The sequence below is a fragment of the Mastacembelus armatus genome, chromosome 21 (assembly GCF_900324485.2).
Source record: "Mastacembelus armatus chromosome 21, fMasArm1.2, whole genome shotgun sequence".
Taxonomy (NCBI): Eukaryota; Metazoa; Chordata; class Actinopteri; order Synbranchiformes; family Mastacembelidae; genus Mastacembelus; species Mastacembelus armatus.
In genome coordinates, this window is record NC_046653.1 from 24757360 (window position 1) to 24772435 (window position 15076).

Sequence of the window (15076 nt, forward strand, 5' to 3'; positions counted from 1 at the left end):
CGGATGTGGAAGCTGAAAAAGACTTGGGAGCTGAAGCCGAGGCGTATCTGGAAGCTGAGGCTGAAGCGGATGTGGAAGCTGAAAAAGACTTGGGAGCTGAAGCCGAGGCGTATCTGGAAGCTGAGGCTGAAGCGGATGTGGAAGCTGAAAAAGACTTGGGAGCTGAAGCCGAGGCGTATCTGGAAGCTGAGGCTGAAGCGGATGTGGAAGCTGAAAAAGACTTGGGAGCTGAAGCCGAGGCGTATCTGGAAGCTGAGGCTGAAGCGGGTCTGGAAGCCGAAGATCTGGAAGCTGAGGTTGAAGTCGAGGCGAATCTGGAATCTGAAGTAGAGGCTGCGGCGGACCTAGAAGCTGGAGCTGAAGCTGTGGCGGATCTGGAAGCGGGAGCTGAGGCGGATCTGGAAGCCGAAGCTGAGAGATCTGGAAGCTGAAGCTGAAGGTGAGGCGGCTCCGGAAACTCTGGAAGATAGAGGGAGGTAGACAGTCCAGGAAACTCCGGGAGTTCGGGCAGGCCTGGACACGGTAAGGACTGTGTCCGTACCGGTGGTTCGGGCCCTTCTGGCAGCTCTGGCCATCTGAGTGGCTCAGGAGGTTCCGGCCAATCCGGTAGTTCCGGTTCGGGCCGCTGTGGTGGTACTGGAGAATGCGGTGCTGGAGAATGTCCCTGCTTTTGTGGCTGTGGAAGTGTGAGGGGAATCTCGGCGGTGGTGATTTCGTCGGGCCGCTGAGATTCTCTAGCTGATCTCTTCCAACGGTGGCGACTCCGTCGCTGTCGTTGAGGAGGCAGGCCAAGTGGATGTTGTGGCGAGGAAGACTGTGGCAAGGGAGACTGTGGCAGAGGACGGACTGGATGCTGTGAAGCTGGGTTCCCGACGAGGCTGTTTCCCTCGGAGGGTCCCTCGTCGTCCTCCTCGTCGAGGGTCTCCCAGTCTGAGTCGCTGTAGTGAGGCTGATCCAGGGTCAGGTGCTGACGTTGGCAGCGTCTATGGCATGGTGTGGGCTGTAGATCCACGGAATCGTCTGGAGTGTTCGCTGACGCTAGGATCCTCAGAAACGGCCCCCACGGTGTATCGTGGGTCCTGTTTCCGGACCAGATTACACAAAAACGTCAGGAGGTCCACTTGTTCATGGGCTGGGGTGTTATAACTATTATTACTTGGGGAGGTGTGTGTGGCCTGTAGTAGATGACCCCCAAAATGCTTCACGGGGACGTAAGTAGAGGGGTCATCCATGGAACTGTCTGAAGAGTACTCGCTGTCTAGGGGGTCCTCAAAAACAGACCCCACGGCGTATCGTGGCTCACGCTTCCGCTCTTGGTTGTTAAAAAAGGTTAGGCCTAGATGGTCATGGGTCGCATGTGGAGCGACGAGAGAGGGACTGGTAAACAAACTCCCCACTCTTAAACAGTCCAAAGCTGAGGCTAGTGGGGGACATGAGGAAAGCTGTTGCATGACCTTCCTTCGGTGTCGTCTGAAGCGTCGAGAAGACATGGTGTCAAAAAGAATCCTGGGTGGTCTGTGGTGAAAAAAAAAAACAGGGCGCAAAACAATACAAAAACTACTGGGCACGGGTTGTACCAGGGAGGTGGAAAAAAAAAAAGGGCGTGGTCCGTTTTCTTCCTTTTTACTTTTGGCTAGGTCATACTGTCAGGGTTGGTGCAGGGGAGTTGGAAGTGCGGACCAAGGATTGCCCACTCTGGTACTCAAGGTTCAAATGAAACTATTTTAAACAGAACTCAAGGAAGTCGAAACATGAACATGGAGAGCTAACGGGCCACAAGTACATAAGCCAGGGGCCAAAACGACACAAACCAAAGGAGACGAGACAAGACGAGCCAAGGGGACAAGACAAGAAGGTCAAGGTCACAAATAAACAAATACACAAAGGTCGGAGGTCTGGGATCACACACCTAGGGGACACGCCAGACTTACACACAAAACAAGGGGTCGAAGGCCTGGGATCACACACACCTCGGGGACACACCAGGCTTACACAAATAACAAGGGTCGAAGGCCTGGGATCACACACACCTCGGGGACACACCAGGCTTACACAAGAGGCAACACAGGGTCGAAGGTCTGGGGTCACACACACCTTGGGGACACACCAGACTTACACAGAAAACAAGGGGTCGAAGGCCTGGGATCACACACACCTCGGGGACACACCAGGCTTACACAAATAACAAGGGTCAAAGGTCTGGGGTCACACACACCTCGGGGACACACCAGACTTACAAGAACAAACAAACAGAGTAGGAACCAAGCAAGAGACACAAGACAGGACTAGGACAGGAACGAGGCAAACTTAAACACTAGGGAGACAAAGCAGAAACAAGAGGAACTAGGCATGTGACGAGCTAACAAGAAGACGAGACATTGTGAAGAGCACATACAAACAAAGGCAGACAAAACTTAACTCAAACCCAGGAGAAAAGGCAGACGGCAGATCTGGCAGTACTGGCAAGTGAAAACATGCGAGGGGAGACAACCACATATCACGGCAGACAAAACGCATGTGAGGGCAGATGACCTAGCAAAAAAACAAAGACTGAACCAAGGTATAAGAAGGAAAGGAACACAAACGAGGCAAGGGTGCAAACAATCAACTAATTGGGTCAAAGTAAAGTGGAACAAGGGAAAACAAAACCATATCCTAAAGGAACTACAAAATAAAAGCACAAAACAGGAACTCAGAAACACAGATCCTGACACACCCATTCCCACTTCATTTTCTTGTTTAATTAATTCAAGGGACTCAGCAGGAGCCCCCATCAGAGGAGGAGAGTAAGGGGATCTCAAACACCAATGAATTCACCCCATGGACCATAATCAGCCATCGCCCGAGATATTTAGAGTACATTATTCATCCACAAGGAGAAATTCTGGTTAGAGTATTCCTGTCACCTTTTACAGTGAAGGCTCAGTACAACAAAGATACAATGACCGTTCCTGTCTACAGAAACTATATACAGCTGTAAGAACAACCACGTTTGTCATCGTCTTTACTCAATGTTAAAAATGAATAATGGAAATTTCACATTTTTAATGACAATGTGACTAAATATTTGTTTCTGTGTGGAGGTAATGGACATGACTGAATATGCAGAGGAAAATGACAACATACGATTCGATCTCCATTTATTGAAGTTTTTGAAGTGTTGAATGGGTGAAACAGCAACTGTACCATTTTTTCACCCCCAGAGATTTTTGTGCCTTTTCATGTTCTCTCTACTTTGCTGCGGAGAGCTATGAATGCCAAACACTTGCATAGTTTCTCACGTGTTCATATTTGTTGGTGTCCCTTAACCCTCTGGGGCCGACGGACTCGCCGGTGCGTTTTGACGCATCTTTTCCTGATAATGCCGAAACAAACTTAAATTACTCCGTCAATTCTGATCGTACAGATAAAAGAAATAGATCATTCAAATCTGTAAAGGTCTAGTTTTAGTGGTATACCATCATAATAACAACAAAACCTTGTGCTTTTTTTAAGTAAAGAAAGCCGACAGGGTGCGCTCTCGGTCTGTCTGTCATTTCTCTTCAGAGACGCGTAAATAAAACAACCAGAATCTGTGAATACTTGCCTCATAAAAATAAGAATTATATGGTTAGAAAGCTTGAAATGTTTTCTTTAGAGTGAAACAATTCAAGTCAAAAACAAATCATCACTTTTTATTTAATCCGTATGAACGTAAAGAGAAGTCCGTTTTCTCCTGTCTCACCTCATTACAGGTAATGCAATCCCGCATTGTACTCTGTTCACTGTTCACATGTAAATAATCTCAGGTGAACCAGGTAAATATGTGCACACCCCCGAGAAATGACACAAAATATCAAAATTCATCATAGAATTTACTCACTTTTTCTGCGTGTTTGGATGATGGCGCGTTACGCACGTGAAGCGGCGCTCCTCACATTCCACACAGAGACAAATAGTTTAGCTTGTCCTCAGAGTAAAAACACTGATTTTAACTCAAATGAGGATCGTTTGGCTCCTCATTGTTTTGTATTGTGCTGCACTAATCTGTCCCATCTACATTGACTGAAAGGCTCATTATGCCCGTCTTTGTCTGGTCGTTCAGTGCGTCTTTTGTCTTCTCAGGTAAATCACATGACTATTCATCCTCAGAACACACCCTCTTGCATATGGCCTTTCTGGACAAAAAGTGTCTTAGAAAATTTAAATCAGTGTATTGTTTACTGTGAATGAGTGAAGAAGATGACATTCACAGCACTCTGAAGTAAACACTTTAGCCTACAACATGCTGGTCTCCAAAGTCTTGTGAACCAATGTCCTGTATGTGTTTTATGGTCTTATTTCAGTGAGTAAAAAATTGTAGTCTTTCACTAACCATGCATAAACACTTTTTTCTCAAAAACACAATCATGTATAAAATTGCTGCTCACATATTATTGTAGCCAATTTTGTGCTGATTACAGTGTTATTAGACTTTAGACATTAATATGTTTAAAAGACAACACAAATGTCAGGACATGTCAAAATTTGTCCAGGGCCCCAAAAACCCCCTCAGACCTCAGAGGGTTAACATTGCAACATCAGCCAGGCCATTTTCTGGTTCTTCTCCCACCAGTTCTGTGGTAGAGCTGGTGCTTTAGTGCTGTAACTGTATCCTGTTTTTTCGAAAACTTCTGTGTACTTCAGGTCTACACCCACTCATAAAAGGTTGGTTATTCCATGTATTACAATGATATTTGATAGAATGATTGTTACTCTAACATGAATAGACTCACTGTGAGCTCCACTTCACTGTTTTGAAGTCACACGAATGGACAGATGTGGTATCTTGAGCATTACTTTTGTGTGTCTGTCAGAATGACCAAAGACTTTCAGAACATCTATCAGCTTTTAGAACAGATGGGTTTGCTTTTCTTGAGCTATGGCTACAACAGCAACAGGCCAAAGGTTTCCAGGACAATGCATCACTTGTGAGATCTTCTGTCAAGTTAAAACTTGAGCAGCAAAGACAATAAAACTACCTCTACATTTGTAGAAGCTGAGTCAAGACATCTTAAGTAACTGTGAGTTTCATTCCTCATTCTTTACGTCTCTGGGAAACAGAAATTGATCTTACTTTCATTGCTCTCACTGTGTAGTGTAGTAATGCTGTCACCATTAAAGTTATTTTAACATCCACTAGTCTGTGGAATCATGAGTAATAAATACTGCACTTCAGTTTTTTCCATTGTTGAAACATCGTCTGTCCCTAAATTCTTCACTCACCACCATCACATTTCTAACAATTAGAGATAGAGCATATAGGAATTATTATTTCAGTTTATTTTTAGTGTCTACCAACTTTAAAATGTTCCCCAATGGTATCAGTGTTGGGGGCTTGGAGGTTTTATTAAATTTTCCATAAGTTGCAATCCTTGAATAAAATTAAATGCAGCGACTCATATTGTGATTATATACTATGTTTATATCCTGTATGCAAAGAAAGAAATGAGGATTTTTACTTGTACTTTTTGTAGCAAATCTAATTTCACAGTCTCTCTACAGTACGTTGGCCTCACGAGATCCAGGCTGCAGAATCTTAAGAGTGACAATGAGCTTAACAGTTTTTCTAAACCAGGGATAAAACAAGGCATAGATCAGAGGGTTCAGACAGGAGTTAAAATAGTATAGATAGAGAACAATGGCAGAAGATGAGGCACTTACTGAGGTGTCTCCTGCAAGTGACACACAGTAATATGGACAGAAACACAATAAAAACATAGCTACAACACCACCAAGAGTCCTGGCTGCTTTCAGCTCAGATTTTGTATTTGTCACTGAACGCTGCAGTGTGACAGCTGTAATGTGAGAGCGCATGGCCCGAGCCTGAGACACAGCCACAACAAACACTCTCATATACAGAACTATGATGACAGTAACTGGAGCAATAAAGGTCACAACCAGGTCAACAATTCCTGCAATATAGCTAATGACAAACACACACTGTCCGTAGCAGGAGTTATATCTGCCTGGTTCAGTCAGTTCATCCTTAAAAAAGAGAGTGTAGTAGAAGAAGGAACCGAGCCAACACAGACAAACACAGAGTTTCACTCTTCTGTCTGTGACTCTGGTGGGGTAATGCAGAGGGTCACAAATAGCCACATAACGGTCGACTGATATCAGAACTATGTTTTCTACTGATGTAGTAGAAATGATGAAGGACGCATATTTATATAGACAACACGTGAGATCACCAAGAAACCAGCAGTCTGTTTGTCGGAGGGTTTCTCCAGGCATTACCACAAGGCCCACGAGAAAGTCTGAGACAGCCAGAGAGAGGAGGAGGGTGTTAGTGTTTGTGTGGAGCTGCCTGGAGGAAAAGAGAAAAGTGACATTAACCAACAAGTTGTGTTCAATATCTCTGAATGTTTCCTGATCTGTCACATCTGTAGTCACCATATGGTTAAGTGTAGACTATTAAAACTACTTGGTTGAGTTTAGTGGATCGAAACCAGTGCTGATTATTTGTAGTAGACAGGACATGAACTGTGGTTTCTGGTGCCAAATATCAGTCAGACATTTGTGTTTCATTGTGCACAAACAGTCAACAAGGCAGAATAGAAGTCTAGTGTGTCAACATGATGCATGATTTAGTAAAAGCCTAAAGACAGTTCTTGTAAATGTACAGCAGCTGTTCACATTTTATGACAAAAATCGAGAAGTGAATCTGTGCCTGAAGTGGGAGATTGCGATGATGATGAGCAGGTTCAGAGCCACAGTGAGCACAGAGACAAAATACAGCACAATGTGAAGGAACAAAACATCAGTTCCATGAAATGTGGGCTTCCTGCAGGAGGTGTTGAGTTGTGGAAAGCAGAGCTCTGCTCCATCCTCAACCTCCATCTTCAGAGTCCTGCAGAGAGCTGCAGCTTTGTGAACAAAACTGACTCATATAACTGATTTACCTCTCACCTTTTCTTAGTTCATCCCCTTCTCTTTGTTTCAGTGTCTGCTGGTCTCTGAGGTCCCTCCTTCGTGTGTGGGTGTGTGTATTTGTTTTTAATCTTAGGTTTGCTCCTCACTTGTTCCCACCTCCTGTTTGTTCAAAGGGAGCAAAAAAACTTTCTTGGGCATTTTCCATTCCCATAGTTACACACTTCAATAAGATGCATCATCTTACGAACACTCTGAAAAAGGAAATGACAATATCTCCTTGAAGAACAAAGCCAAAGTCTTGAAGGTCTTTCGGAAACAGTCACCTGGTAGAATCTCAAGTCAGAACCAAATATGTTGAAGCTGCTTTCCGGTCCAATGTTCCACAAAAATGGAACCAGCTTCCTTGTGACCTTCAATGTGTTCCAACTCTAGTAACCCATCCATCCATCTTCTATACCCGCTTTTCCTGGCTCAGGGTCACGGGGATCTGCTGGAGCCTATCCCAGCTCTTTTTGGGTGAAAGGCAGGGGTACACCCTGGACAGGTCACCAGTTCATCACAGGGACACATAGAGACAAACAACCACACACATTCACTCTGACTGGTTGCAAACCCGGGCTCTTCTTGCTGTGAGGCAACAGTGCTAACTGCTAAGCTACCATCCTGCCGAAAATAATTTATATTCAAGCAAAAATTTTTTGTTTGAGCGAGCAAAAATATAATCTGTGCTCAGTATACAGTGGTGTGATTTCTTATTCTTAGACAGCAGAATTCATGGTTCCATTTATCACAGCAAGTCTTCTAGGTCCTGAAGCAGCAAAACAGCCCCAGACCATCACACTACCACCACCTTATTTTACTGTTCATATGATGTTCTTTTTCTGAAATGCGGTGTTACTTTTACGCCAGACGTACTGGGACATGCACCTTCCAAAAAGTATTTTCCCAAAAGTCTTGGGGATCATCAAGATGTTTTCTGGCAAAAGTGAGACGAGTCTTTATGTTTTTTTTGCTCAGCAGCGGTTTGTATCTGGTGACTCTGTCATGCAGACCATTTTTGCCCAGTCTCTTTCTTATGGTGGAGTCATGAACAGTGACCTGAACCCTCTGGGATCTGAGGGGGCCCTGGACAAATTTTCACATGTCCTGACATTTGTGTTTTTTTCAGTTGCTTTTAAACATATTAATGTCTAAAGTCTGATAACACTGTAATCAGCACAAACTGCGCTACAATAATATGTGAGCAGCAAGTTTATACATGATTGTGTTTTTTAGAAAAAAGTGTTTATGCATGGTTTGTGAAAAACTGCAATTTTTTTGTCACTGAAATAAGACCATAAAACACAAACAGGACATTGGTTCACAAGACTTTGGAGACCTGCATGTTGTAGGCTAAAGTGTTTACTTCAGAGTGCTGTGAATGTCATCTTGTTCACACATTCACAGTAAACAATACACTGATTTAAATTTTCTAAGACACTTTTTGTCCAGAAAGGCCATATGCAAGAGGGTGTGTCTGAGGATGAATAGTCATGTGATTTACCTGAGAACACAAAAGACGCACTGAACGTCCAGACAAAGGCGCGCATAATGAGCCTTTCAGTCAATGTAGATGGGACGGATTAGTGCTGTACAATACAACACAATGAGGAGCCAAACGATCCTCATTTGAGTTAAAATCAGTGTTTTTACTCTGAGGACAAGCTAAACTATTTGTCTCTGTGAGGAATGTAAGGAGCGCCGCTTCACGTGCGTAACGCGCCATCATCCAAACGCGCAGAAAAAGTGAATAAATTCTATGATGAAGTTTGATATTTTGTGTCATTTCTCGGGGGTGTGCACATATTTACCTGGTTCACCTGAGATTATTTACATGTGAACAGTGGACAGTGTACAAGGCGGGACCGCATTACCTGTAATGAGGTGAGACAGGAGAAAACGAACTTCTCCTTACGTTCATACGGATTAAATAAAAAGTGATGATTTGTTTTTGACTTGAATTGTTTCATTTAAAAGAAAACATTTCAAGCTTTCTAGCCATATGATTCTTATTTTTATGAGCCAAGTATTCGCTGAGATTCTGGTTGTTTTATTTACGCGTCTGTGAAGAGAAATGACAGACAGAAAAGACAGAGAGAGCACCCTGTCGGCTTTCTTTATTTAAAAAAAGCACAACGTTTTGTTTTTATTATGATGGTATAAAACTAAAAGTAGACCCTTTTCAGATTTGAATGATATATTTCTTTTATCTGTACGATCAAGATTGACGGAGTAATTTAAGTTTGTTTCGGCCTTATCGGGAGAAGATGCGTCAAAACGCACCAGTGCGTTTGTCGATCCCAGAGGGTTAACTGAGGCAAGTGAGGCCTGCAGTTCTTTGGATATTGTTGTGGGGTCTTTTGTGACCTCTTGGATGAGTCGTCGCTGTGGGGTAATTTTGTCGGCCGGTCATTCCTGGAAAGGTTTTCCACTGTTCCATGTTTTCGTCATTTGTAGATAGGAGTTGATGTTGCATTGTTTCGATTATTTCCACTTGAGATTTTAGCTGTTGTGTGACTAACAAAAGTTGGACTCTTCCTTCTTTAGGCACAGACAATGTTGAATGAACAGCAGTTTGAACCAACACTAGCATGGCAGGCCAAACCATGTTTTGCATTATAATAACAGCAAGTAAAATTGATTTCAAACACTCTGTCTCACAAACTAATAAGATAAGTTTCAAGTCAGCCCCAAGCCCTGGTTTTTAGTCTGCTCCTGTGACCTTGAGGGGGCAGTCAAGTCAGTGTTTTTTGTAGCCTAGAGAGGGGTCTCCTGAGTCAACACTTCCTACAGCCTAGAAGGGGGCTACTGTATAGATGTCAAATATCTTTATATTGGCTCTGTTTCTTTTATCTAACTTTCTTAGAACATGAACTAACAGACTCTATGAAAATAAACACAGAAATCATAATAAAATGACTGAGAACAAAATAATCTTAGCATAAGTTGCAAACACATTTTACCGATATACTGATTATGCACTGTATGCAGAGAGAGAGATTTTAACTTGTATTCTTAAATCTAGTGAAAATGTTTTGTACAGCGTATCTTATTTCACTCACAGTCTCTCTACAGTACGTTGGCCTCACGAGATCCAGGCTGCAGAACCTGAAAAGTGACAATGAGTTTAACAGTTTTTCTAAACCAGGGATAAAACAAGGCATAGATCAGAGGGTTCAGACAGGAGTTACAATAGAACACATAAATGACATAAGATACAGATGAAACCTTGAGTGCAGTGTCCCCTGCAAGAGCAACACAGCAATATGGACAGAAACACATCAAAAACACAGCTACTAGAACACCAAGAGTCCTGGCTGCTTTCAGCTCAGATTTTGTTGTTACAGTCACTGAACGCTGCAGTGTGACAGCTGTAATGTGAGAGCGCATGGCCCGAGCCTGAGACACAGCCACAACAAACACTCTCATATACAGAACTATGATGACAGTAACTGGAGCAATAAAAGATATAAATAGGTCAACAACTCCTGCAATATAATCAATAACAAACACACACTGCCCATAGCAGGAGTTATATCTGCCTGGTTCTGACAGTTCATCTTTAAAATAGAGACTGTTGTAGAAAACAGAACCGAGCCAACACAGACAAACACAGAGTTTCACTCTTCTCTCAGTGACTCTGGTGGGGTAATGCAGAGGGTCACAAATAGCCACATAACGGTCGACTGATATCAGAACTATGTTTCCCACTGAGGTGGCAGTAATGATGAAGGAAATATATTTAAACAGAGAACACATGAGATCACCAAGAAACCAGCAGCCTGTTTGTCGGAGGATTTCTCCAGGCATTACCACGAGGCCCACGAGAAAGTCTGAGACAGCCAGAGAGAGGAGGAGGGTGTTAGTGTTTGTGTGGAGCTGCCTGGAGGAAAAGAGAAAAGTGTCATTAACTAACAAGTTGTGTTCAATATCTATGAATGTTTCCTGATCTGTCACATCTGTAGTCACCATATAGTTAAGTGTAGACTATTAAAACTACTTGGTTAAATTCAGTGGATAGAAACCTGAACTGTGGTTTCTGGTGCCAAATATCAACACGTCAGACATTTGTGTTTCATTGTGCACAAACAGTCAACAAGGCAGAATAGAAGTCTAATGTGTCAACATGAGCCATGATTTAGTAAAAGCCTAAAGACAGTTCTTGTAAATGTACAGCAGCTGTTCACATTTTAAGACAAAAATCATAGAGAAGTGAATCTGTGCCTGAAGTGGGAGATTGAAATGATGATGAGCAGGTTCAGAGCCACAGTGAGCACAGAGACAGAGGACAGCACAATGTGAAGAAACAAAACATCAGACCACGTAAATGTGGGCTTCCTGCAGGAGGTGTTGAGTTGTGGAAAGCAGAGCTCTGCTCCATCCTCAACCTCCATCCCCAGAGCCCTGCAGAGAGCTGCAGCTATCTGAGCAAAACTGACTCATATAACCCCTCTTATTTATCCCTCCTCCATGTGTGTTTGTGTGTTTCTTGTGTTAATGTGTTCAGTTTTCCACACAGTGGTTTTCACACTGACAAAACAACTAAAGATGTTTTTGCAGGAAAGAAGGTAGAAAGAAAGTTCTGTTTTCCCTCACCTATCCCCACTTCCACTTCTTGTTTAATTAATTCAAGGGACTCAGCAGGAACCCCCATCAGAGGAGGAGAGTAAGGGGATGTCATACACCAATGTATTCACCCCATGGACCATAATCAGCCATCGTCCAACTGTAGAGATAGATAGAGAACATTATTCATCCACAAGGAGAAATTCTGGTTAGAGTATTCCTGTCACCTTTTACAGTGAAGGCTCAGTACAACAAAGATACAATGACCGTTCCTGTCTACAGAAACTATATACAGCTGTAAGAACAACCACGTTTGTCATCGTCTTTACTCAATGTTAAAAATGAATAATGGAAATTTCACATTTTTAATGACAATGTGACTAAATATTTGTTTCTGTGTGGAGGTAATGGACATGACTGCATATGCAGAGGAAAATGACAACATACGGATTCGATCTCCATCTATTGAAGTTTTTGAAGTCTGAATGGGTGAAACAGCAGCTGTACCATTTTTTTCACCCCCAGAGATTTTTGTGCCTTTTCATGTTCTCTCTACTTTGCTGCGGAGAGCTATGAATGCCAAACACTTGCATAGTTTCTCACGTCTTCATACTAGTTGGTGTCCCTTAACATTGCAACATCAGCAAGGCCATTTTCTGGTTCTTCTCCCACCAGTTCTGTGGTAGAGCTGGTGCTTTAGTGCTGTAGCTGTTAAACTTGAGCAGCAAAGACAATAAAACTACCCCTACATTTGTAGTAGCTGAGTCGAGACAGGTGAAGTAAATGTGAGTTTCATTCCTCATTCTTTACGTCTCTGGGAATCACTAATTGAGCTTAGTTTCATTGTTCTTACTGTGTAGTGTAGCAATGTCGTCACCATCACTGTGATTTTAACATCCACCAGTCTGTGGAATCATCAGTAAAAAATACTTTACTTCAGTTTTTTCCATTGTTGAAACATCGTCTGTCCCTAAATGCTTCTCACCACCATCACATTTCTAACAATTAGAGATAGAGCATATAGGAATTATTATTTCAGTTTATTTTTAGTGTCTACCAACTTGTAAATGTTCCCCAATGGTATCAGTGTTGGAGGCTTGGAAGTTTTATTAAATTTTCCATAAGTTACAATCTTTGATTAATTAAGTGCAAATACACATATAGTGATTATATACTGTATTTATATCCTGTATACAAAGAAAGAAACGAGTTTTTTCACTAGTACTTTTTGAAGCAAATCTAATTTCACAGTCTCTCTACAGTATGTTGGCCTCACGAGATCCAGGCTGCAGAATCTGCCTGGTTCAGTCAGATGAACTCATGTCAGACAATTCATTCCCTCCTCTTTGTTTCAGTGGCTGCTGGTCTCTGAGGTCCCTCCTCCCTGTGCATGTTTTGTGTTTTAAAGCGTTCAGTTTTCCAGACAGTGGTTTTCACACTGACAAAACAACTAAAGATTTTTTTGCAGGAAAGAAGGTAGAAAGAAAGTTCTGTTTTCCCTCACCTATACCCACGTCCACCTCCTGTTTATCTAATTTAAGGGACTCAACAGGAGTCCCCATCAGGGGAAAAGAATAAGGGGATCTCATACACCAATGTATTCACCACATGGACCATAATCAGCCATTTTCGAACCTTTATCTTTACCAGCATATTCCTAACCAGGGTCATCCTATCCCAGCTTTTTTTGTGTGAAAGGCAGGGGTCCACCCTGGACAGGTCCCCAGTCCATCACAGGGCCACATAGAGACAAACAACCTCACACACTCACACTCACTCCTATGGGCAATTTAGAGTCACCAATCAACCTGACATATATGTTTTTGTACTGTGGAAGTAAACCGGAGTACCTGGAGAAAACCCACACAAGCACAGGGAGAACATGTAAACTCCACACAGAAAGGTCTCTGACGGGTTGCGAACCTGTGGCCTTCTCGCTGTGAGGCAAGAGTGCTAACCACTAACCCACCGTGCAGATCCAGCCCAACTCATTACAGTCATTATCTTGCCCTCAGTCTTCTTCACGATCAGTCTCCACCACAGGCTCACAGTCTGCCCCAGTCCTGATATCTCAGTTGGTTCAAGGTCCCACTATGTTACTCAAACCCCAGCCTCTGAAACCGGCAGCAGCTCATCCCATTTTTACTGAGCTGAAAGCTCAAGCAGCATGCCCATCATCCCCTTAGTACTTAGTCCAAGCAACCTGTCTGCACCCTCCGATTGGCATCAGCTTCCCGTCTGGGCTGCACACCAGAAAGATCGCCTCCAAGGCTACTCACCAGAACGTCAGTTCACCTGCAGAGCCACCCTCTAGAACAGCCAGCTGGAGAGGCTGTCCTCCAGAAGGCCCCCTGGTTCTAGTTTATCTGCAATGCAGAACCTCTGAAAATATGGTGAGACTCTGGATTTCAACTCCCTGCCCTCTTGCCCACTCTCTTATTGTTTTGTTACTTGGATGCTAGTTCATGCTAGTTTATGTTCTGCAAACTTTCCAGAGACTTGAAAGATTCTTTATTGCTCAGTTTCTGTTTATTTGCTGAGAAATTTCAGTTTAATGATGAACTAATTACATTGTCACCTTGCTTTTCCTTGTGTTGTCTGCATTCTTCAGCCCAGCTTGTTGGTGTTAGAAATGTGACAGAAGCAGCAACTCTAGAATATTTTCACCACCAGATATTTTTATGCCTTTTTATGTTCTATTATATTACAGGTATGAATGCAAAACATTTGCATTTCTCATTTTTTCATGCAAATTGGTGCTACTTATGATATGAGCCATGGGCTTTTCTGGTTCTTCTCCCACCAATTCTCTGGTAGAGCTTGTGTTTTCTTGTTGTTGCTGGTGTACAAAGGTCTCTCTTCCGGTTCCAATGGACCTTAAATGCAGAGGAAGCCTTCAGCCGACTTATGAGATTCTCTTGCCCTTAAGGTTGTCTTGGAGGAGTAGTTGAAGGGAGCTCAGCATCTGTACGGTATTCTCACTGAACACAAGAATCTGAAATATATTTGGGTGGTTCAGCAACTGAGCCCCAGGTTTGCCAGATGGGCCCTCTTTTCCACCACATTTATACTTTACCATTTCATACTGCCCAGGTTCTACAAACACCAAGGCCGATTTCTTGTCCCAAAGTATGGAGTTGACACTTCATACACTGCTCCTGGGACCATTGTTCAGACTACCTTCATTATGACACCTCTTCAGTGGGAGATTGACAAGGAAATCCAGGAGAGGATGGAGCATTAGCCCAGACCTCCCAGATCTCCACCTGAGTAGATCTTCAAGCCACAAGCCCTTCACAGCTGGCTCATTACCTGGACGCAATCAATCTCCAGCTGTCTAGCCAAAACAGAATTCATTCTTCATTCTTTGCTATTAAGAAGAAATGGAGGTAATTAGTAGTTGGAGTTGCCTGTGGCTAGAGGCGGCAGGCTAGTGTGGGTTTGCTTCCCAGCTCAGCCGCCAGATGTTGGAGTTTTCCCTGTTGAATGAGAGGGTCACTTCCCTGTGCCTTCGGGTCTGGGACAGGTCTCTCACTGTTGTTTTGGCCTATGAGCCGAACAGCAATGCAGAGTGCCC

At 43.2% G+C, this 15076-nt stretch overlaps 2 protein-coding genes across 2 annotated transcripts; both read right to left on the bottom strand.

Moving 5' to 3' along the window:
• Positions 1-5517: 5517 nt before the first annotated feature.
• LOC113123970 (trace amine-associated receptor 13c-like) lies at positions 5518-6861 on the bottom strand. Its single transcript, XM_026296385.1, has 2 exons — positions 6692-6861; positions 5518-6328 (listed from the first exon to the last, which is right to left on the bottom strand). Exons 1-2 carry the CDS (start codon positions 6859-6861, stop codon positions 5518-5520), a joined length of 981 nt encoding a protein of 326 aa, XP_026152170.1.
• Positions 6862-10002: 3141 nt separating this feature from the next.
• LOC113123798 (trace amine-associated receptor 13c-like) lies at positions 10003-11327 on the bottom strand. The gene is made up of 2 exons (XM_026296095.1): positions 11158-11327; positions 10003-10816 (listed from the first exon to the last, which is right to left on the bottom strand). Exons 1-2 carry the CDS (start codon positions 11325-11327, stop codon positions 10003-10005), a joined length of 984 nt encoding a protein of 327 aa, XP_026151880.1.
• Positions 11328-15076: the final 3749 nt, after the last annotated feature.

Excerpts from the sequence above, each read along its gene's own strand:
- LOC113123970 (XM_026296385.1), bottom strand. The coding sequence starts at position 6,861 with ATGGAGGTTGAGGATGGAGCAGAGCTCTGCTTTCCACAACTCAACACC. Across the intron at positions 6,329-6,691 it reads ATCGCAATCTCCCACTTCAG|GCAGCTCCACACAAACACTA; the intron begins GCACAGATTCAC and ends CTTTTCCTCCAG.
- LOC113123798 (XM_026296095.1), bottom strand. The coding sequence starts at position 11,327 with ATGGAGGTTGAGGATGGAGCAGAGCTCTGCTTTCCACAACTCAACACC. Across the intron at positions 10,817-11,157 it reads ATTTCAATCTCCCACTTCAG|GCAGCTCCACACAAACACTA; the intron begins GCACAGATTCAC and ends CTTTTCCTCCAG.